Here is a 24781-nt window from a genome sequence, read left to right on the forward strand (position 1 = left end):
TCATTCCGCTGAAAAGCTCTGTAGGTCAAACATCCATAGTTTGACCGGGAGTAGGCGAAATCCAAGGCTAGGGAACCCTCACGAAATCTGGCATGGTGAAGAGCATCGAGGGACCCTGCAAGAAATGTTTCTAAGGCCGAACGAAGAAAAGGTGACCCGGGAGCAACCGCGAGAGCCAAGCCGCCTGCCTTCAACCGCAAGTCGGCCTGGATCCTTGGTTTGTCCTGCTGTAATGCTTCAGAGATCGAACGTCCATAAGTCCGACCGGGAGCCCGTTGCAAGGCAATCCGGCAAACCCTCACCGAATCCGGACTGACTGAGAGCTTTAAGGGACACCGGCAAGAAAAGCTCCAGAAAAGTTAAGAAAGAAGGTAAAAACTTTGACCAAGACCTATTGCGAGGGGTAGCCGCCCAGTCGGCCTGAAACTTTGACCCGGTCTATCTGGACCGGATGTCCCGATAAGGCACTGTAGGTTTCTATGTGCTATAAAGTGCTAAATCGAACATAATTCATATCTCCAGTTCCCTACATTGGATTGTTTCCATTTTGGTGTCATTTTAAAGATATAAATATTTCCTATTTGTATAAATTGGTGTTTGATTTTTATTGTGCATTGTATCTTAATTAGTTACTGAATTGGTGTTTTTAAATACTTTACATTCCTGTCTTTGAAGTTAAGCCTGCCTGCTTGCAGCCAAGCTACCAAGGATTGAGCATGGGAATAATTTTCTAAGACCTATTCTGAGCCCTATATTAAGTTAGTGGCCTTATTGCCAGTGGCATATATACATTGGCCCCTACTAATAATCGACTTTCGAACATTTGGTGCTCAGCGGTGGGGATGAGGACTTGTGTTGTAAAAGTACACCTTTCAGTGAATTGAATTAAGATTGTAAAAATCCTCTAAATTGCCTTAGAACAAAACGTTTGAGTTTTAGAATTTGGACTAAACTGTTTTTAATCCATTGTTTTGATTTTTCCAAGTTGTTCTAAGTCTGTTGTGCCTAGTTGTTGTGACCCAAAACTAGGCAAACATGGATCTGGACCTGGCTAAACAGTCCCAGTTCAGGATGACTGGTCTTAGGGTACAGTGTAGGCTGAGGGGGCTGCGTTCCAACAATATTAGGGAGGCAGGGTTGCTTAAGTCTCTAAGGGCCAGGGCTGGGGTAGCTGAGGAAATTCAAGGGGGGATGGAGAGTGTTCTCTCTAACTTCACCCAAAAGGGATGGAACCTCTTCCGTGTTCTCTAGTGTTGGTCATATGATTCCAGATGGTGGGAGGGGGAAGAGTTCCTTTCATCAGGAACTACCACTGCCTTGTAGAGAGACAGCTTGAGGCTCAATTAGCTTTGATAACTTTGGTGCAGAGATAACTGGAATTAGCTGCAATGGGAGAGGGAGAATGCATTCAAAAGAAATAGTGGTGGTGAAAATGATGAAGATTTTGAGATGTCCAGGGTGGTGGATTTCATCACAATCTTCCCAAGGGTATAGTGCCTGTTGGACCTGGCCCCTTTTGGCAGGTTCGCCCCGAAACTTTTTGCTTTTTCCTAGCCTGTTTCTGTGACCTGGTGTTGGTGATTTTAGGCCTCTGCTCACTTTTTCACTGTGGTCCAGTGTAAAGTGTGTGCGCTCTCTGTGTGTGTGGTGAGAGTGACCTGCCCTCCCATAGGAATGCATGGGGAATACGTGTGACCATGGTAGTTCCTGATGTGTGGGGAGTGCAGGGTCGAGTTTGGTACGTGCGAACTCGTGAGACTGAATGCTGCACAATGATGTATGCAGCATGAATGTGTCTAGTGTGGAAGTGCCACTTCTAGACATGGGTGTGCGTGTGTAGTGAGTGTGCTGGCACGTGATTGGCTGGAGCTGGCTAGTGAGCCTGGCTCAAAGAGTTTGGATGGGTCTGCCCGGTGGTGGGTGGAGAGATTAGCATGCTGTTGTGAGGGGAGGGGTGCACCTGGGACCTGAATAGGGCTGGGTTTTCCCTCCACAATGCTGGCTCCACCCCCTGTGGTGCGTCTAATGACCCTAGCCTGCCTAAGTGAATAGAAAGGTTGGCTGAGCACATCAAGAGTGCTCCAGAACCAGCTGCGACTGGTTTTCCCCCCACCCTGCACCTAAAGACAAAGGTTTTTACTGTATAAAAAGGGGCTGTGTCCCCTTGCAAAATGTTCTTGTTTCTGACTTGAATCCTGCCAGGGGCGTGCTGCTGCTTCGGCCCAGGGGAAGGCTTGCCTCCCTGGGCCCTGCCTAGCCCCTAAATACCTGATGGATCTGGAAGCCTTGTCCTGTGATGTCCTGCTTGTGCTGGGACCCTCCTTGCTATGGGGGTTATTTCTGGGGCCTTTTAGGAGTTCTGGGTCCCCAGCCCCTCGTGTGCGCTTTGTCCTGGTTGCTGGGCAGAGCGCTGTCGTTTTCCCTCGGGGGAAGCGCTCCTGCCCTCCTGTTGCTGATCGGGTGGCCATCCTGCTTATTATTTTAATTATGGCAGGAGCCCACCCTGCATTATGGCCTTTATTGTTTATATATCGAGGGTGCCCACCCCTCGTTATGCCAGAGAACTCACTGCCATCAGCCCTGGGGTCCGCTAACGAGACCGAAGGGGCCGCGCAGTGATTGGGCCGCTGCAGGAGGCTCATTTGAGGGGCCGCGCAGTGATTGGCCCAGCGCTCAGGGAGACCAAAAGAGAAGCCGCCCGAGCCTCGAGGGCTTGCCTCTAAGCCCCGGTCCCGAGATGGGGGACCGGGTAAACGTGAGCACTGTTGGGCGGGGCTCCCATGAGCGAGGAGGAGCCCCGCGTGCCACTGCGAGGGAAGAGTGCCGCCTCTACCGATAGAGAGCCTCCCCGCCAGAGCCGGTGAGTAGGGCGCAAGGCGGGGGGAAGCGACGGATGCGGTGCCAGTGAGAGCACCAAGCCAAGAGCGGCCGCGGGGGATGAGTGGGCCGCTCCTATAATTGGGGGTATTTCTATTTATGCTCTCCCAGGGAGCAGATGGAGTTTGGTGGTGCCGGTGTACGGCACTGAGTTAGAGCGGCCCCGTCTGTCAGCGGACCGCTCCACCGATGGAGATGTTGTTTTCAGAGCCCCAGAGGGGCTCGTGGCACTTCCCCAGTCCTTGGGGACATTTAGTTCCAGAGCCCTGTGGACTTCCCCGCGTGCTGCAGCGCTTGAGGTACACCATGGTGATTTACAGAGCCTAGATGGCTCCAACCAAAATGCATTGTATTTGTTTAGGGCCTAGAAAGCTCCCACGTGTGGCAGTCTTTGCCCCAGGGCAGTGAGGGCCCCTGTCGCAGTTATGGTGTCTCCCAGCTGCCCAGCAATTAGTGGGCAGCTGCACCGTTTAGGTGCAATTTGAGAGAGAGAGTCCCTGTGTGGGATGGAGATGGCACAGTGGTGCCAGGCCTTCTATAGCTGCACAGCACTTAGTGCCAGCTGCAACGTTTAGGCCCTTGTGATTTGTCCCAGCTGCCCAGCATTAGTGGGCAGCTGCAACGTTTAGGTTTGCACCGGTTCCGCACCCCTGACTGGCGCTGCAATGGCAGTGCGCCCTGACATTCTGGACACAGGGCATTTGAGCCCCTCCTTGAGATGGCCAGTTGGCCAGGGGGCTGATATGTGATTTCTGCGCAATGCGATGTTACTATGTTTATAATGGTAATTGCCTAATGTGATTTTTGCGCAATGTGATGTTACTGTGATTGTGAGGTTACTTTACCTGTGTGGGTTTATGTTAGTGAGAGTTTACTTCACTGTGAGTCACGCCCCTAAATGTGAGTTAAGCTTAGGGGGAGAGTCTAATGTGTTTGGACTACTGAGATATTACAGGTTGAAGGTTAGAGGCACCCAGAAAGTGAGTTCAAAGTCTTGGGTAGACTTGGTGGACGTTTCAGTGAAGGCACTGGAAGGCTAGATTGTTGGTAACACTGTTGACACATATGAAAGATTGTATACTTTGTTTTTGAAAGAACATATTTTGACTCATTGTGCAGAAGAGAAGTTACACCGGCATCTAGTGGACTCCAAGCTGACAGACCCCAGAGAGCTGGGGGAAGCAGCTGATGAGTGGGTGAGAACCCAGATTTCCATTCAGCACCAGGGGGTGACCAGAAGAGAGGAGGACAGGTCCCTCCCCAGGGGAAAGCCCAGGGAAAAGTGAAGGCAGACCTCTGTTCGCGCACATTGCCATGTTAGCATAAGCTTATTAGAAGATTAAACTCCATTTTGCCGCTTTTGCACAAGACACTGAAGGTAGCTGTTATTAAAATAAAGCTGTTTAAATCCCATGGCAAAACCCCACCAGCCTTCGGCAATCCATCCGCCTACCTCCTGACTACCTTCAGCAACACTTAGTATTGAAAGTAAATCAGCTTACCCCAAAGAGGAGCAACTCCAGCGCGTTTTTGACTCTCCTGCCTCGCCACCTCGGACATGTAATGGCGTTGGGATCGACACTGCATGCAGGATTGCGACGGGACCGCAACATCACCAAAACCTGTGGCGTTGAAGGACTTTGATCGCGATGGATGTTTGCGACTTGGAGACGGCGGATCGCTCACACTAGCGAGTGGAACCATCGATCTCCCCAGTTCGTCCCATCTGAGGCAACGGAGGACACGCTGCAACCCGACTGGTCGGTGCTCCCAGGACTGCTCTGTTCCTGGCCCCCAGGAACCTAGCCTCTGGCGGGGTGTGGCGCTGTACACCAGAGGCTGCGCTGTTCAGCGTATGTGCAGATTTGGACTGGCCGGAGCTCCCGGGACCACGATCCTCTGCTGGACTGCGGAGTGGATTCTAACAGTGCAGCCGAGGCTGCGCTACTCTGCGCCAGTGCAGATCGGATTGCGGGCGGAGCTCGCGATGCCCGTCTGCTCTGCTTGACTGTGGAGTGGATTGCCTTGCGACCCCTAAGACGCTGTTCCCCTGGTCAGAGGCCTCGCAGAACACGCTGGGTTCCACAAAACTGCATCGCCCCCTGCTAGTCAACACTGAGCTGTAACACGGCCTTTCTGGATAACTAAAGGTACAAAGATATTAAAAAGATGGCTAATTCACACACATCGAGATGGGGAGTCAGGATACAGCCTGCCTGACTTTAAAATGGCGGCCTCTGCTGACTAAACAGACGTGTAATGGCGTGATTCAAGACAGACAACAGACAGAAACATTAGTCCCCCTTTCCATGTCGATTAACAAAGCTGCCTCCGTATCCCTGCCTTATTACCCCAGCCATCTCGAGTAGAGGATTGCCCCCTCTGAAAACATCTAGAGCAGTGACACAGCCATGCCATTATCAAAAAGGCAAAATCGACCAGACAGAAATCTTAAATACTTAACGGAAGATGAAACCTTAACCTTACTCGGGGGGGGGGCGCTAGAGGGCGCACTGCGGAATGGCCGCACTGTCGTGAGGCTCCCGCTGCCCGGTGCTATTATCCGCCTAGAGATCCTGATGACCATCGCTGCGCCCTGATCTGACCCCACGGATCTACTGGGATACCGACTGACCACCCACGGTCCAATTCCTGGGCCATTTGGAGGTTGCTGGCCGAAGTTACGGGGACCCCAAGTTTCCCCGACTTGCGCTCTGGAAGTCTGATGCCCCCTGGCCCGGCGTCGTTGCTCATGCCAGTCCGGGGCTCTGCACGTGGGGTGTAGGCCTTGCTCCGCCCCTCTTCATCGGGGCCCGCTCGCTCGCTGGGCAAGCCGTTTGGCTCTTCCTTGCTGTCGGACTTATCTCTTGGCTCCTGCATCTGCCTGCCCGGATACCATTGCACACGGAGGCGCAACGGATCTTCTTCTTGGTTTCTGGGGGCTCGCTCCTTTGGCCTTGGAGCGGGGACGGCCATTCTCTCGTCGTTGGGTGTGGCGGGGCGCGCTGGCCTGCTCGTGCCCCCACGATTCGAGCCTTTTGTTTTTGGCCGTACCCTTGGTCCGCTTTCGACCCTATTTGCTTTTTGTCCCCCATTACATCTCTAGCGCACCATTATGGGGAAGCCGGACACTAAACAATCCAAACTGTCCTTTGATTCTGGAGGGGCTAGGCGGGCGACGCGTTTGCTCCAGGACGCCGGAACTTCACGGTCCCCCCCCCCGAATGTCGCTGATAGTGTCCCGCAGCCGCCGCCGCCGGACTTTGCCCAAATGATGCAGGAGATGAGGCAGGGGTTTGCCACGATAGTGGACAAAGTGGACAAGATATTGTCGCGCATGGATGCGGTTGTCCAGAAGTTGGACGTGCACGAGGAGCGCTTGACGGCGGCGGAACAGCGCATTTCGGACCATGATGACACGGCGGCCACCCATACCACCCAACTGGCGAGAATGGACAATATCTTGCGTGTCATTGCCGCTAAGAATGAGGAGTTGGAGGCGAGGAGTAGGCGCAACAACGTGCGCATTGTAGGTGTGCCGGAATCCACGAATGTGGGCAAAATGGAGACTTATGTGGAGAGGCTACTTGTGGGCGCCATTGGTGCGGAAGTGTTCTCATCCCAGTTCATCGTTGAGAGAGCGCATCGGACACTGGGACCTCGGCCGGCCTCTGGGGCTGCACCGCGCCCCATTATTGCGCGCCTTTTGAACTATCGTGACCGGGACGCCGCCCTCCAGGCCGCCCGCACTAACAGGACCCTCTCTTTCGAAGGGGTGTCTTTCACCATGTACCCTGACTTCACGCCGATGGTGCAGGATCAGCGTCGTAAGTTCCTGGGGGTGAAGAAGAAGCTTCGGGACCTGCAAGTGGACTACGCCTTGCTGTACCCTGCTAAACTTAGAGTGACGCACCAGGCTAAACAACATTTCTTCACCAACCCACAGCATGCTGAGGATTTTGCGAAGCGCCTCCAGCGCGAGCGGGCAGCTGCGGACCGGGGAGGCGATCGAGACCCTGAGGACGAACATTCAGCGGCTGAGGAGGAGGTCGCCTGATTGTGGTGACTTTGGACTTTGTCTCTCTTTTTCCTGTTTTTGGAGTGTTCTGGACGCGTGTCTTTCATATTTAGTTTTATTGCCCTCCTTCTCCGCATTTGCGGCCTTCCTATTGCCCGCTTTTACTTTTGTTGGAGCGGGGGTCATGTCTTTCATGAGCTGCGTGAGTGCGTGTTGTTGCCTGGGGTCGGTGTGGCACCGCGGGATGGTGCTATCTGATGTTACGCTCCGGGCACCCACCCCCCGCGCGGCGCCTGGGGCCGTCTGACGCTTGTTGGCGCGGACACTGGCGTGGCGTGAGGGAGTGGTATCGTGCACCTCTGGAAGGTTCCCCGGAGGGTGTGCCCCATGTGTACCTTTGGTTTGGATTCTAGTCCTTTGTTGTTTGACTGGATGTTTGTTGGGGAATGGGGGGGGGGGGGGGGGGGGGACGCGTATGGCCTGACTGTTGGGGTGGTCTCAGGTGGGTGGATGGGGCGGGAGTGAAGTTGTCCATGTTTGATTGCCCAGAATCTCTGGGTCGGTACGATAGGTGCTGCTGCTGTCTGGATGCACGGGTGTGGTGCTGCGCCCGCTATCTAGGCTGGTTCATTTCTTTATCTGGCGGCACTGATCATGTGGTCCGTTTTGCCGTCCATCTTGGGCCCGAGTGCGCTGGCCGCCATCTTAGGCTGCCACGTGATGGGGTGCGCCATGTAAGAGAAACACGTGTGCGAGTTGTGGGTCGCGTGAGATGGATTGGTGGCATGCGGCGTGCAGTATGTTCTGAGTGCTTGTTGCATGGGCGGTTTGGTTGGGGGGGGTCGTTGTGGTTTTGGTTGATTGGTTCGGAGATGGCTGGGGAATGTGCGGAGTGTCTGTGGGGGGGTGTCTGCGCCCTAGGGGGTGGACCTGTTTTTGGCTGTTGCTGGTGGTTAGATGCCCTGTGTTTGCTTATTGGGTCCCGTGGGGCCCTGACATTGGGTAATGTCGACTGTTGTTATAGATCAGATATCGATTCTGTCCTGGAATGTACGGGGACTTAATGATGCCAGGAAATGTCGTAGTGTGATCCAGTACTTGGACAGGCATGCTATTCATGTTGCTCTCCTCCAGGAGACGCATCTGCGTCCCGCTCCTTCCCCCAACTTTGGCAGGAGGTGGGCTGCGGCCAGGAGGTTTGCTTCCTATTCTTGTTATGCTCGGGGGGTTGTTATCCTTGTTAAAAGATCGCTCGCATTTCAGGAACTGGGATTTGTTGGGGACCCTGAGGGGCGATATGTGCTACTGTGGGGGCGGCTTGGGCAGAACACTGTCTTGTTTGTTAATTGCTATGCTCCTAATGTCGATACGCCAATTTTCTTTGTCACTTTGTGGGGTCATGTTCTTGCTGTGGATGCCACTTACATTGTGTGGGGAGGTGATTTCAATCTTGCATTTCATGCCCAATCGGACAGATCGGAGGGGAGCCCTCAGTATAATGTACAGGCCAGAGAAGTGTTACGGGGGATTGTGGAAGAGGCCGGGTTGGTCGATGGCTGGAGGTACACCCACCCTGCCACCAAGGAGGGCACTCATTACACCACACATGCTCGTTCATGGGCAAGACTGGATTATGTGTTTCTCTCTAGGGGGCTGGGAGCTGGCCTACGGGAGGCTACACATCTGGCTCGGACGTACTCTGATCACTGTCCGGTGAAGGTTGTTCTATCCGTCCCCGGGTTGCATAGGCCGCGCCCACCTTGGCGTCTGTTTCCGACTGCTTTGCTTGACCCGGTGTTCAAGGAGGAGCTTGGCGTGGAGGTAGAGGCGTTCTTCCCTTTGAACAAAGGCTCTGTGGACAGCGTCAAGGTCATTTGGGAGGCGTTCAAGGTTACTATCCGGGGTGTCACTATTTCTAAAAGTTGTGGAGTACTTCGGCTGATTGTTCGGACCCTCGAGGGCTTGGAGGCTGACTTGCGAGACTTAGAACGCAGGATGCAGGTTGACTCTGATCCCGACCTTCTGGTGCAGTTCCGTACTAAGCTCTCCGACTATGAGGAGGAAGCTGCTAGAGAGGCTAAGCATAGGGGGAAATACTGGACGGCGAGGCGATACTGTGAAGGGGAGCGGCCCGGTAAGGTCCTTGCTGCCCTGACTAGACATCCAAGGCATGGGTCTGACGTGCTGGAATTGGTGTCGCCGGATGGCACTCGCTGCCGAGACACTTCGGAGATCCAGCGTACTTTTATTGACTATTATACGCACCTTTACACGACACAGCAGACGGGTGAGACTCGATACGGCGGATTTCTTGATGAGCTGGCACTCTGTTGGTTATCGGATGGTCATCGGGAGTTCTTAGGCAGGCCCCTGGAGGTGGAGGAGGTCAGGAATGCCATCATGTCTCTGTCTAATGGGAAGGCCGCCGGTCTGGATGGCCTTCCTGCTGAATTTTATAAGTGTTATGTGGACATCATGGCCCCTGTGCTACATGAGGTTTTTGAGGAGTCCCTGGAGGAGGGGCGTTTGCTGGGCTCCATGCGCGAGGTCGCCATCACGTCGCTGCTTAAGCCGGGTAAAGATCCGTTGGATGTGGGCTCTTATAGGCCCCTCTCATTGCTCAACTGCGATGTCAAAATTCTCGCGAAGGTATTGGCAGTACGACTAGCCGAACTCATGCCCGTTATTGTGCTGCCTGACCAGTCGGGATTTGTGCCTGGCCGTGCTACCTCCCACAATCTTCGCACCTTGTTCTCGCTTGTGTCAACCATTGATCCTACTGTCCCGGTCGCTGCCATCTTTCTCGATGCCACTAAGGCGTTTGACTCTGTTGAGTGGGGCTATCTTATTGATGTTCTTTGTCGAATGGGTTTCCTCAGGATCTTCATCTCATGGGTTAAGCTCTTATACACTGATCCGATGGCGAAGGTGGTGGTGAATGGGGTGCTGTCCCCCTCGTTCCCTCTTACGAGAGGGACCCGACAGGGATGCCCCCTCTCGCCCCTCTTGTTTGCTATAGCCATTGAGCCACTGGCCTGCAGGATTCGTCAGTTTCACCAGCAGAGCGCCTTTAATTGTCTGCAGCGACAGGTCGGTATTTCTTTATACGCCGATGACGTTACGCTCTATGTCAAGGACCCTGAGAACAACCTTAATTCGCTCTTACGAGAGCTGGTCGCTTTTGGGGGGGTCTCCGGTGTCCATATTAACTGGCGGAAGTCTCAATTTTTCCCCCTCACTGCTGCTGTAGCTAGGTTTCCCCTTGACTACCCTCTGGAATGGTGTGATTCGGAGTTGCGTTATCTTGGCATTGTCGTGTCCTTGGACAGAGAAGAATCGGTTCGGCTTAAATATGGGGTGGCTATTACCAAGCTTGCAGATGATGTCACCAGGTGGATGTCCTTGCCTCTTTCCATGGCCGGTAGAGCGTCCCTTATCAAGATGGTAGTTTTACCCCGCTTTCTTTACCTCTTTCAAAACCTTCCGTATCATCCGGGTGCTTATTTCTTCCGCAGGCTCCGTTCCGAGCTCTTGCGGTTGTTCTGGGGGGGCAAGCAGCCACGGGTGGCTTGGGCTACCCTCACGTTGCCCTATGCTGATGGCGGATTCGATGTCCCTGACTTCGAGCTTTATTATCTCAGCGCTCAGGCGCATTACGCTTATCACTGGATGCGCCCCACGCCGTTCATGCCCCAGATGGCTGCTGAACATTGGGTTGCCCACCCGCTCCCACTGGAGGGGATGGTTTTGGGCAAGGTGTCCGACGTGGAGACACCTCGCACGACTGTGACGTGCACGGTGGATGCTTGGAAGCGGGTGGCTCAATTGCTGGGCGTCGCCTTTCTTTATTCGCCGGCTCTGCCTCTGTCTTATCATCCTGATCTGTCGCTGTTGTTGGAAATGGGGTTTCAGCGAATGTGTAAGCGTCTGGGCATCCTCACGTGGGGCGACTTGTTTCATGAGGGTGCCTTCCGTACGCAGGCTCATTTCTTTGGAGCGGCTGCTTGCTCCCCTCTAGAGCTGTTCTATTTCATCCGCTTACGGCAGGGCATGCGTGCTCTGCTTTCAGATTTCCCTTCGGAGCCTGGGGTTACCCTCCCCCTCCACGTGTTGTTGGTTTCAGATGGACGACACCTGGTGTCGAAATTATACGGGGCTATTCGCAGACAGCGTTCGGTCCCGGCCAATCGGGTGCGCGAGCAGTGGGTTGCCGAGTTGGGTGCTCCCATTACCGACGAGCAGTGGAAGTACTGTTGTGGGCTCACGGCCAATGTCTCTTCTAGTTGTCGCCTTAAAATTATCCACTACAAGTTTGTTCAGAGGTACTATTATACCCCGGCGAGGAAACTACGGTTTCATTTAGCGGAAGATGACAGGTGTGCTAGATGTCGTGCGGAAGGCGCTGACTTCCTGCACTTGGCTTGGAGTTGTGCGGGTGTATTAGAATATTGGACTCAGGTTCATGAGGCCCTGCAGATTATGGCGGAGGATGGGGTAGCATTTGACCCCTTAGTGATGTTGCTGGGCTACTCTAAGGACGTGCCTGCCTCTCACCGTAGATTTGTTGACGTGGCCCTGTTGCTGGCTAGGCGTAGGGTTGCTTGTTGCTGGGGTCGTAGCAGGGTGCCGCGCTTTCAGGATTGGGTGACTGACCTCATATACTGTCAGGATCAATACAACATCTATTCTGACCTTATGCCTGTCCGATGCAGACCGAAGGACTTTTGGAGCCCGCTCCAGGTGTACCTCCTGTCCAGAGCTGTGCAGGACTCTGATTCTGACTCAGGGGACCGTGAAGGGATTGGTTGATGGCATCTTGATGGGCTGGGATTTTACACTACACCTGCTGATCTTCCAGTGTTGGGGGAGAGGCTACGCTGTCTCCTTTCCATGCGAGCTATTGGGGGCTGTAGTTCCCCCTATGACAAGTGTATGGCTGGTAACTGAGGTCGTATCCCTGTCGGGTACCCTTATTATATGTGTCCCTTGCATCTGTGTTTCCTTTGCTTTTCTTTATTGTGCGCTAATCGACTGTGTCCGTATTGTATTGTCTCATTAGCTTGCCTGAACATACTGGATCATTGCTCTCTAATTTGCACTGTGCATTCCGATGTTGCTCCTTGTATTGACTGGTCTGCTGCCCTGTACTGGCTTGTATCTCATTTTTTTTGGTTCTGACGTACCATTGTAATGGCCATAACTGTCTGTATGTATTGTGTATGCACTTCCCTTGACCCTGCTTGTCTCCAAATAAAGGTTTAAAAAAAAAAAACCTTAACCTTACTCCGGTCATATGAGTCTAAAGACAGAAGCAGAGGTGAGGAAACTCGAACAGTCCTGATCGATCCTAATAGAACATCCTGGCCTAAGAAGAGGAAACCCAACCTTACCAGCCTATACAAAGTCAAGCTAACTGCTAACTCTCAAGAGCTGGATCCTAGTAGCTCAGGGAAACCACTGATATGCCTACTGCTCAACTGTCGGTCCGCAGCAAAACATGCCTCAGACATCGCTGCCCTCATCATTAACCAGGAAATTGATGTGGCAATCCTAACAGAAACATGGCTTACGGAATCCTCTTCCCCTTTCATGGATCTACTGGTGCTCCCTCATTATACCATTGTGAGATTAGACAGACTAAAAAAACAGGAGGCGGTATAGCATGCATTCACCGTTCGGATATAGAGGTCAGCCAAATACTATCCGATCAACTCGAATCCTGTGAATACCTCATTCTCAGTATAAGATTTGCAGACAATCAAAGGTGCAACCTGCATGCGCTTTACCACCTACCTGGCAATAATACTACTTTCATAGACCAGCTAATGGAGATCATCACAGCTAACTCTAACACTCACTCTAATGACATATTCCCAGACAATTTTAATTTACACTGGGATGACAGTAATGACAGGCAGGTCAACGCACTTAAAGACTTTTTAACTGATCTAAACCTTGCCCAAGCCTACACACAGCCAACACACTCGAAAGGGGCAACTTTAGACTGGATAATCTCGAGAAGCAAAGATATCACAATACACTCAATTGTTCCGTGCGACTGGTCGGATCACCATGCCATAACCTTCCTGATACCAACCTTGAAAAAAAAACAAGACCACGCAGCCTATCAAACTCAAAAAGTGGACTCGGGACACCAAAGACCCTAATATTGAGCTACTAGTAGAAAGATGTGAGAAGGACCTAAATCCGCCTAACAACTTGCTGAATGTGAACAAATTAACAGACTACTACACTACATCAGTGTCGAATATTGTCAACTCCGCCATGCCACTAAAACTGAAAAGAGTCACAGAGAAAGATAAAAACCATTGGTTTATTGGGACACTGAATGAAGATAGGTGGAAACTGAGACTTGCAGAAAGAAAATGGAGACAGCGTCCATCATCTACCCAGCTGAAATCTCTCTGAAAAATCAGAAACGAGTACAACAAAAAGGTCCTTAACTCCAAAAAGGAATTCTTTAGATCAGAACTGGACAATGCCAAAAACAGACCGCAAAAACTATTCGAGATCTTAAAGCAACAATCCAATAAGTTGTCCAAATCTGCCCAAGAAACTACTTAAACCCAACTGAGCTGCGAGGAATTCGCAACACTCTTCACCAACAAGGCCAACACGCTAGAAAGAGAGCTCAGGATGCAGTCGACAACCTTCCCAGCCAACCACCCACACTGAACATTGCTACCAAGACAAACGATCATGATAGGGCGAAAAACAAGGCACAATGGGCAACCTTCAAGATATACGACCAGAATACCATTGCCAAAACTCTCTCGGATATCAATCCTAACAACCACTACAATTACCCACTCCCCTCTAAATGCCTAAAAAGAATCAGCCACATCGTCGTGCCAATATGGACAAAAATAATAAATGCGTCACTATCTCAAGGGATCCATCCAGAATGCCTAAAAACAGGTCCAGTCCACCCCATTATCAAAAAACCTACAGTGGACCTGGCAGAACCTAACAACTTTCGCCCAGTAATCAATATTCCATTACTTGCCAAACTAATCAAGAAATGTGTGCAAAATCAACTGAGCCATTACATCGCTAATTTCAAGCTGCTGGACGACTGCCAATAGGGATTCAGAACAGGACACAGTACTGAAACAGCGATCCTACATATAGTGGATGATGCGCCACAGGCTCTGGATCACAATCAAACATGTCTACTAGTCCTTCTTGACCTGTTGGCTGCATTTGACACAGTAAATCACGAAAAACTATTAGCCAGGCTTTATGACAGGATGGGTCTATCTGGAAATGTGCTGAAATGGTTTGAATCCTTCCTTCGGAATAGAACTCAAAGATTCCTGGTCAACCAGACATTATCCCCATCATGCCCAAATTCAATTGGAGTCCCTCAAGGATCTACACTATCTCCATCACTATTCAACCTGTATGTCGAACCCCTAACAGAAATCCTCCGAGACGCAAACACATCCTACCACATGTACGCGACACTCAGATCTATATCAAGAACGCGTCACTGGAAAACATCAAGCTAATAAATGAGGCCTTAAAAGTATCATTACACTGGTTAACTAGCAATCATTTGAAACTAAATGCACAAAAAACGGAATTCCTATTAATTTCACCACCAAAGAACCACACAGAAGTAAAGGAATGGACCAAACTGATCACAGCACTAACCTGCACCCCTATTCTGGTTGACTCAGCGAAATCGCTAGGAATCACGCTGGATAAGAACCTAGACATGAAAGCCCACATCAAATCAATGGCAAATAGTGCCCGGCATCACTTGAACTATATTAGAAAAGTGAAACCATTCATTTCTATGGCGGACCTCAAACTGGCAGTCCAGTCCTTAGTTATCTCAAGGATTGAATATGGATGTACAACTTTAGCAGGTCTGCCAAAAATGTCCTCTGCTCCACTAAAAGCATGTCTCAATACGGCTGCAAGACTAATCATCAGATCTAGGAAATACGACCATATCTCCCTACACCTGAAAGAGTTAAACTGGTTACCATACGAACGCAGAATTCAACTTAAACTGGCATGTATTACCCACAAAGCGCTCCACTACAAAACACCAAGGTACTTAGCCCAGAAAATTGAGCTGTCAGGGGAAGCAGACCAGCCAGGATTCCCAAGGAGCTGTTGCTGAAACCGCCCATCTTTCGGAAGAAGAAAACATATAACAGAGCTTTCCCCAGAGCAGCCCCGAGAATCTGGAACTCACTCCCACCAAACATTAGGAAAATTCCAAACATGGCAACATTCAAGAGGGAAGCAAAGATCTTCCTAATGAGCAAGTTCCTTCCGTAGGCAAAACGGTTCATCACCAGCACAGTGATATAGGTGTTACTAACACACAACAACAAAGCATGTCACAAGCATAAGTCACCAGTTATGCTGAGAATAATCCTCAATGGTACTGTACTACCTGGGACTCGTTTTTGGTGTAGAAATCACGAAAAAAGACACAACAGAACCATTTGTATAGAAATACTGTTACACCTGTACAATAGATTCAGAAAAGGGGGTGGTGATGAACAGAGTGTCTGAATTAAGCAGACCACTCTAACCCAGTCCAAAGATCAGGGCTTGATCCATCACCGTTATTTATCTCACTGCACCATCCCAGCTCAGAACCTGGATATATGCAAATCAGTCTGTCCCTGGCCCAGTGCATCATGGGAACAGGGCAGACTAAACTACCAAGCCAATTCTTCACCAGAAAGGAGACAAGCTACCGGGGACCGGTTTCTGGCATTTCAGCCGTCTTCGGCCCGGCTTGCTTGAATCCTGATGGTGCAGTGAGAAAGGGACTCATGTCTGAGTATACCCTGCCACACCTATAGTGGCCAAAATCGATTCAGAAAAGGGGGTGGTGATGAACAGAGTGTCTGAATTAAGCAGACCACTCTAACCCAGTCCAAAGATCAGGGCTTGATCCATCTGGGACAGGAACAGACTAATTTGCATACAGCCAGGTTCTGAAACTGGGATGGTGCAGTGAGCTAAAAAACGGTGTTGGATCTAGCCCTGATCTCTTGACTGGGTGAGAGCTTTCTGCTTAATTCAGAGACTCTGTCCCTCACCACCCCTTGTTGTAAATATTTTTGTCCACCCTAAGCGTGGAAGGGTATTCTCAGATGTGAGACCCGCTTGCTCATTGCACTATCAGGATTCAAGCAAACCGGGCCGAAGACGGCTGTAATGCCAGAAACCGGTCCCCGGGAGCTTGTTTCCTTCCCAGTGTAAGTATTGGCTTTTGTAGTTTGGTTTGCCCTGTTCCCATCATGCACTGGGACAGGAACAGACTAATTTGCATACAGCCAGGTTCTGAAACTGGGATGGTGCAGTGAGCTAAAAAACGGTGTTGGATCTAGCCCTGATCTCTTGACTGGGTGAGAGCTTTCTGCTTAATTCAGAGACTCTGTCCCTCACCACCCCTTGTTGTAAATATTTTTGTCCACCCTAAGCGTGGAAGGGTATTCTCAGATGTGAGACCCTTGCTCATTGCACCATCAGGATTCAAGCAAACCGGCCCGAAGACGGCTGTAATGCCAGAAACCGGTCCCCGGGAGCTTCTTTCCTTCCCAGTGTAAGAATTGGCTTTTGTAGTTTGGTTTGCCCTGTTCCCATCATGCACTGGGACAGGAACAGACTAATTTGCATACAGCCAGGTTCTGAAACTGGGATGGTGCAGTGAGCTAAAAAACGGTGTTGGATCTAGCCCTGATCTCTTGACTGGGTGAGAGCTTTCTGCTTAATTCAGAGACTCTGTCCCTCACCACCCCTTGTTGTAAATACACCTGTACAATAATCAGTCAAAAAACTGTTATTTGAAACTGAGAAGATAGACATGTACAGGAATATTATATATATTTAGGTTGATGCTGCTATGCAAGCTGTATCTCAAACCTACCTCATGTCAATGTGAAACGCTATGCTATACTAACTGTATCCCAATACTACCTCAGGTACTGTAAAGCGGTTTGATACCCAAGGGTCACGTTCGCGCTATATAAAACTCTATGAATAAATAAATAAAATAAACATACATTGCGACCTTAGTCTGCACAGTGAGTTCTGAAGCCTCCAAGGTTATCATAACAATGTTTAGCTGTTATTCGTGCTGATTGGCTCACACTTAGACACCACATACACGCAGCTGCAGTTAACTGGAATTCTGGAGCCTTTAATATGGCACTGCATACATGATTTCAGACACTTGGAAGAATTCCGTTTTCAGAGAGACAGAGAGCTTTTGAAGATCCTGATGTGATTCACTCCTGCTGATCTTAGTGGTATGGGATCCCCCACACAAACCTAAGAGACCTTCTATATTTTATAAAGCATCGTTCCTAACTAGGGAGGGGTGGCATACAAGACACTACATGACCTGTTTCCACCATCAATATAATATGATTCCCCTAATGTGTTTTATGGAATTGTAACAATGCTGCTTTTATTATTTTTAATTATATGCCTGCTTATGCTCGCAAAAATACTGCATCTTAGAGCACGTCGATAAAATAAACATTTTAAACTTTACTGTGTCTCTTTTTTACCCATGTTGTGGACTGGTATGAGGATAACCAACGAAAGAGTGTTCTTGATTCCCACCATTCTGGAGAGTAACCTAAGTTGCATGTTCTGGTTTGTCTAATCATTGGTTATTTTGCTATAAGACGAAGAGCTAATGTGACACTGAAGCTAGTCGGTTAGGGGTTTTAGGTACTAAGATGAGTTTTTGGTCCAACACAATTTATTGAGGTGCTGGGTCTCTGTGCACAGTTCTGTGTATGAGCAGAATCCCTGCAACATGGCGCACCTTACGTAGTGGTCTAATTTTGAGACTCTCGAGTAGTGCTTATATCAGTCCACGGCGCCCTCACTATTGTTTCCAGTTGACAGTGGTGATGGTATAACCTACCTATACTTACATAGGTTTTTTCAAGCTTGATAATTTAAAAAGGTTCCTACTTTGAGTTATTACCCATTTAGAGCTGTGCTACATTTTCTTTGTACTTCTCTACTGTGTCCTTATGGCTGACGTTGAGATTCCCCAACATACTCGGGTTGCCGTCCGCAATCATTTGCAGGCGTTTGGTGCCACCGTTGATGGCATGGCAGTAGTTTTTGTGGTGAGTGCTGAGGTGGTGTACCCATTTGAGCTCTTCTACTCATGGGTTACCTTTCCTGCGGTAGAAGCGGGTTCTGGTACGTTTCATATTTATACTCCCACTGCCGTGCCTTTGGTCTACAACCCAAATAGAACACTAGAGATCCCTATTACAGCCTGGCAGCATCGAGTTTGGTTTAATGGCGCCCTTCCTCAATCGGTAACGGCGGTTCGGTTGGGCCCTTTTTTTCTATTCCCGGGGCCAAGTGGCCGGTTTTGGCCGCTTACACACCGCATCCGCGTTACCTTACAGTCACTATTGATGAGTTACGTGTACTCTATGCCTCTTTTTTGGGGTGCATCGGGCTCTTGTTCAATACGTAACCCGCAACGTCTAGGTGCGCGCAACCAGCTGGACTGGCCTGGATGAAAATAAATCCTGTCATGGTTAATTCGGTTATGGGTAAGCGGCCCCAAGATAAGGATGATATGCCTTTTTGGCTTGCTGAGAAATTGGACCAGCTGGAAGCAGTATTCCCTAATACGACTCCTGTTGAAAAACACAGGATTCTTACAATAAGCATGCAGAAAGACTTAATACCAGAGGTTCCTGATTGTGAAATCTGGGGTAGGAGTTTTGCGACAGTCTATACTAAGTGCTTCGGCACTCCATCCATGGCTGTCCTTCCTTCCTTCCGTCATTAATCGTGTACAGGATGAACACAGTGCAGAGGCAGCTGTTGAGTTGTGAATGAGACTCGTGGGAGTGTTTGACGTTGTTTCCGATCTCGTTCTTGCTTATGTCAAGGGGGATGCGGTTAACTTCCAGGTAACTAATACTCTGTGCGATATTCCAGAGGCCGATAAGCCCCGACAGTTACCGAAAATCATCGCGGCGGCTTATAAGACCATTGGCCGTAATAGTCTGGGTGTTAAGTCTTTTGCTAAAGCAGCACAGAAGCAAGCCCAGGAGCAGAAGTCTAATAAAGACAAACGCTCCGATTTTCCAAAGCAGAATTGGAATAAGAATAAGACACCAGGGGAAAAGCAACAGAAACAGGGGTCCCGTCCTTCTTCGCCGGTACCTGTGTCTCCTGAGCGCACTTGTGATTTGCGCGACCGCTCTACTATTAAGTCACCTGTTCGTTTTCAAGTTCCTGATCAAAGTTCTCCTCGCTCTTTGCAGGAAGCATCGGTCTCACGAACAGGTGGAGGAGACGGCAGCAAAGGTCGGGTGCCCAACAAGGTTGTGAGCAAGCCTGCCAGACTGACTGTAAAGGCAAGAAAGACAACTTTCAACAGTCCTCAACCCCCGTTTCAGAAGAAGAAAGTTGCTGCTTTAACAGCGCGATATGCCATGGATAGTGAGAACACAGCCTCAGAACCTGAAGTGGGTGCTGACGCTGTTAGTCAGCAGGGCGGAAATGACAGTAGTGTGGTAAGCATTGCGTCCATTTCTGAAGGTGACAGCTGTCTCAACAGTAACAACTGACACGTTTGTTACTGTTGAGACAGCTGACATTAGAGTGGCTCCCCCTGAAAGACTCTATGAAATAGTTATTTTAATTGAAGGTGACGTACAACGTACTATAAAAGGGGTATTTAAGGAAAATCTAACGACCACCTAAGACATTTTGTTAGCGGAAGTAGATTGGCTCCCACCTTTCGTTCTGGCCACTCTGCAAGGGGAGGAGGTAATCCTCCCTGCTTTCGCATTTAGTGTGCCAAAGGAGCAGGCCCTGCATTTTGCAGAAGAGTGGGCTAAGGTGCTTGCACCGGCAGTGTACCGTACTCACTGTGGATGGGACAAATTTTCTCCCAGCCATGAGACTCCCTTGAGGTCTATGCCGCAGCCTCAACCCCAATACCCCATGCGACGTGAAGCGAAAGATCCCGCGGCAGTAATCCTTGAACAATTGGAATATCAAGGTGTGATTGAAGCATGTGTGTCTCCGATGAATGATCCTCTTTTTACTGTGACCAAGCCTGATGGCTCGTACCGTTGGTATTGGATTACCGGCACTTAAACTCCCATTGTCAGACTACGCTGTACCGAATACTCACAGTTCTGCACTTGTGGATAGTCTTGTGCGTAAAAGGTTTAAAACCACACTTGACATATCCAATCGCTTCTTTAGCCATAAACTGTTATCTATTAGTAGTCAATGGACAGCATTTACCTGTGGCAGTAAACAAAAACAGTTCCGAAGAACATTCCTGGGGTCTTTGCCGCCCACAGAGTCTCTATTTTGGAGAGGCTCGACCCTGATGCGTGCTCGTATGTGGATGATATTTATCTCACAGACAAATTATGGACGCATCTGTGTCACGTTGAAAGCATCATCTGTTCTTTTGCGGACTTCGGTTACAAATTTAACTTTGCAAAATCACACATTGCAGAGTTTACAGTGTTGTTCTTGGGCTATGAGCTCAACAATGAAGGTCGAGGTTTGGCACCTCACTTCCTGGAGAAATGCGCACAATTGCGTGCCCCTACAACTCTGAAGAAACTACAATCTTTACTGTTTTTTTTTTTACTTTGGGGGTACTTACATCCCCGATTATGCCCAGCTTACCAAGCCTATTTATGCCTTGGTACAACCTACTTTCTCCAAATCTTGCTGGCTGCCTGAACATTCTGCAATTTTGTGATCTTTGCAGTCTGATCTTCTAGATTTTAGATTCTTACTAACTTGTGACAACCACACCAACCTGGTAATAAGAATTGTACCTGGGGCGGTGGGTTTCACCTACCTGACTTTTAATAAGGGTGACACAGCCCCTATCGCTTACAAGTCGCACTTGTACACTTCGTCTGAAATGCGGTTTTCCTCTGTGGAAAAAGTCTTGACTGCGGTGCAAATGGCGATTCTGAAAGAACGTGCACTGTCGCAGGGGAAACAAATGTTGGTTGTTACACCGTATCCTGCCTTGGAGGCAGTGACGAAAGCCAGTGTACCTAATTTGAAAGCTTTACATCCCCGGTGGATACAGTGGGCTACATCTTTGACGTCTCTGGATATTACCTTCATTTATGATTCCTCTTTGTAGACTCGAGAAAACTTGCAGTATGAATTTGTTCATCCTAAGTACTATGGTGAATGGAGAGTTCAAGTCTGATGTCGTGCATACACAGACATTAGGGGCCTGTACCACCCAATTGGCAGAGCTCCGTGCTCTGGTGCTTGCACTGGAGTACGCTGATCCTGGTGTGACTACTCTTATTGTGAGCGACTCTTACTACTGTGAACAGTCTTACAACGACAACCTATTCTTTTGGACTCAGAATGACTATTGTGATTCCAAAGGTAGCACAATTAAACACAAAATGCTATGGGTTTGAGTGGCTGAGCTTAAAGAACGGCTCCAGATTGTCTTTATGCTTCATACTCTTGGTCACCAACGCGTGGGGGTACAAGGTCTTGCTGAAGAAGCAGCGAAGACAGCAATTGCGACATACTTAGTAGCAGCAGTTACACGTTCCAAAAGTAAGATTGATGATGACATCTTAAGCAGCTATTGCCGCAACAGAGAAGGGAGGTAATACCCTAAAGGTTTCCCTTACAAATACTAAAAATCATTTAAGTCCTGATAAAGTTCCCTATGTGAGACTTAACGACGTTGGTAACATGTTGATTCCCAACGCGGACCGCAGGCTGGCTTTGATAACAGCGGTTCCCAAGGGTATGGCCTCGGCACATGCCGGCGTGTCAGCTCCTGTTTCTCTCATACAACAGCATTACTGGTGGCGTGGGTTCTACAAACAGACCCGTGATTATGTCCTTCTTTGTGACATTTGCCACCAGATTAAACCTTCTACTGCTGCACGCCCACCCCAGACACAGTTGTACATATTACCCTATACCTAGAGATGATGAGCTAATTGACAGATTAGGGGCTGCTAAGTACCTGAGTACTTTTGATTTGTCTTCATGTTACTGGCAGATTGCCCTCACTGATGGAGCAAAAGAGAGCTCAGCATTCTCCACTCCAGAGGGACAATATCAATTCAAGGAAGAGCCGTTTGGCTAAACAAAGCACCTGCCACCTTCCAAAGGTTGGTGAACAGGGTCATGTCTGGGTTGAAACAGTTCAGTGTGGCATACCTGAACGATATAGCTGTACTCAGTTTTATCTGGGGGATCACTTAAACCACCTAAAAGAAGTGCTTCAAGCCATGCAGCAGGCAGGCCTGAGTATTAAGGCAAGTAAGTGCCAAATAGGGCAGAGTTATGTGGTGTACCTGGGCCACCTGGTAGGTGGGGGCCATGTACAGTCTCCAAGCAAAAATCCAAAATATTTTGGATTGGACAGCTCCTGTTACCTAGATTCAGGTTAGGCATTCCTTGGACTGACAGGGTATTTATTATAGAAGGTGTGTTCACACTTATGGGACCATTGTGGGGCTCCTAACAGAACTCACTTCTAAGAAAAGGCCCAAAAAGGTGGATTGGACCCCAGAGTGTCAGAAGGATTTTGATACTCTGGAAGCTGCTATGTGTTCAGCACCAGTGCTGCTGGCCCCTGACTATAAAAAAATTGGTGGTACAAAGAGATGCTTCAGAGCAAGTGATTGGGGCAGTGTTGTCACAGCTAAATGAAGAGGGCCTTGACCAGCCAGTTGCTTTCATTAGCAGGAGACTTCTTCCCAGAGATCGGAGGTGGAGTGACATAGAGAGAGAGGCTCTGGTTTGAGAGAGAGGCTCTGGTTTGGTCCCTGAAAAAGTTGAGACTCACTTTCGTGTTCAGACTGACCACAGGCCTCTCAGAAGACTCATGTAGATGAGAGGTTAGAATCTCAAGCTGTTAAGGTAGTAGATTTCCCTACAGGGAATGAACTTTACAGTGGAACAGAGACCTGGGGTTGCCCATGCAAATGGGGTTGGACACTTTCCAGGTTTTTTCACTTAGCAGATGAGGACTACCTGGGTGTAGGTTAGTAAAGCATCACCTTTCTTTTGGGGGAGGACTATGTTGCAAAGTCATTCTGGGCACCCCCTACACTTTTTGCTGACTGGTACTGATGGTAACTGACTCTGACTGACCCTGGGCTCTGCTTAGCCAGCCCCAGGGCCAGTGCTATGCTGAAAGAGACACTTAGAATACAGTAAAAACATGTGCATACACAAGTGTACACTATGGTTTGGGGTATCCCTGTGATTGACATGACCTACCCTCTAAGACCCTAGTAAATATTAGAGCAGGGGTGTTGAAACTACCTCTCAGTCCCTAGTATATAATAGGGTGTGGCAGTTAACAGGACAGCAGCCCTTTCTGCACTTGCATGTGTGTACTGCTGAGCCCGAGGTCAGTTTACAAATAGCCCTGTATTGCAGGACTGCTTTTAAAAAGTAAATAGTGCCCAAACTCGACTTTGGTGTTTAAGCCCTTACAAAATGGATAAACTACAATGTCTGGGCATATTAGGTACCCCCAGGGTCCCCCCTAGATGTCCCGGGGATGGGGGATCGGTGATTTATAAAGAGGACCCTTACAAAATGAGTTTGATATGCCCTGGGGTTAGTGAAATTGCACATTTCAATACCCACATTATGATAAAGTGCTGCACAAAATAGACTTTGGTGCTAGGAGGATCTGCAATATTCCAACATATTCATAACCCCTACAGTTTCCCCTAGGTGTTCTATGGGTGGGGGTCCTGTAAATCTAGGCAGACTACTTGTAAAATATGTTTTTATAAGCTCTGGTGCTGGAGAAATGGCCCAAGTATTTTTTCCCATTGCAAATCCACTGCCACATAGGTTAACATAGCAAGAAGCTATTAAATAATAAATCCTGATAGGAGAATGATAAAATAGCATTCAAAGACTTCAGAGAATGGTATTGATAAATAGGATATTACTAAATTGTTCCTAAAATGTACAGACAAGAAGTTACAAGACTTTCCTGTCTGTAAGCCCAGATTCAGCTTCCAGTGGTCTATCCCGATTGGTCAAAGTTGAGTGGATTAGCCAGGCTCCTTTGAAGAAATGATAAAGAGCCCCTCGGGTTAACTTGCTCTACTGGTAGGGCAGTGTTCTGTTATACAGGAATCCAAGAGCAGTGGGGAGAAGTCATAAACAATGGACTTCAAGGGAAGGGGAAGACACCAGTAGCATTTACAACTCTACTCTTTTGAACCCAGCCAGACGCTAGGCTTAAGGAAGGAATGAGCAGATGCAAGGGGAGAGACTATGGGTATTAGCCATCCTAGAGGTGTGTTTAGCCTGCTCTTCTCTCCCTGCTGGAAAATCAGCCATGATGAATTTGGAAGAATTGGTGCACTCTGGAACAAATAGTGCCACACTTTGGCAGGATGTGGTCATACATTTGGGAGGTAACCTGCCCCCCAATTGGACAGGAGTGACCACTTGCTTGACCCAGAGAAATTGGAATAAGTATCTGCTGCTTGAAACCTAGGGGCCATGCTGAAAAGTTTTATGTGCAATCACTAAGGCCTGCACTCTCATTGCGCCTTCTGCACCATCTGGAACTACAGCCCTGTGGACTACCTTGCTGAAAAAGGAGTAATCAGTGGATTCCCTGCAAACTACAGGTGAACAGAGATCACGTGGAACATCACCACCAAAAATCCTCAACCTGGAGCACTACCAGTGTATTTGTAAGGGTTTTGTCCAAGTGGATTGTGGAAACTGAAGTTCTCAACTTTGAAGGACCATTTTGGAGCTTCTAGACTCTTGTAGTAAAATTGAGATGCTTTGGGACCCTTTGGAGAACTTTAGGAAGAGGTTCCAGAGGTTTGG

The 24781-nt window shown here is 49.1% G+C and overlaps 1 protein-coding gene across 1 annotated transcript in view; it reads left to right on the forward strand.

The window, feature by feature from the left end:
* Nucleotides 1–24781, forward strand: part of LOC147706945 (uncharacterized) — a 109185-nt gene that overhangs the window by 38766 nt on the left and 45638 nt on the right. The window contains exon 2 of the mRNA XM_086925598.1: nucleotides 18875–19296. Coding sequence (XP_086781724.1) covers nucleotides 18875–19296 — 422 coding nt within the window. The remainder of the gene's footprint in view (nucleotides 1–18874; nucleotides 19297–24781) is intronic.

This window comes from Lissotriton vulgaris, chromosome 6 (genome assembly GCF_964263255.1).
Source record: "Lissotriton vulgaris chromosome 6, aLisVul1.2, whole genome shotgun sequence".
NCBI lineage: Eukaryota > Metazoa > Chordata > Amphibia > Caudata > Salamandridae > Lissotriton > Lissotriton vulgaris.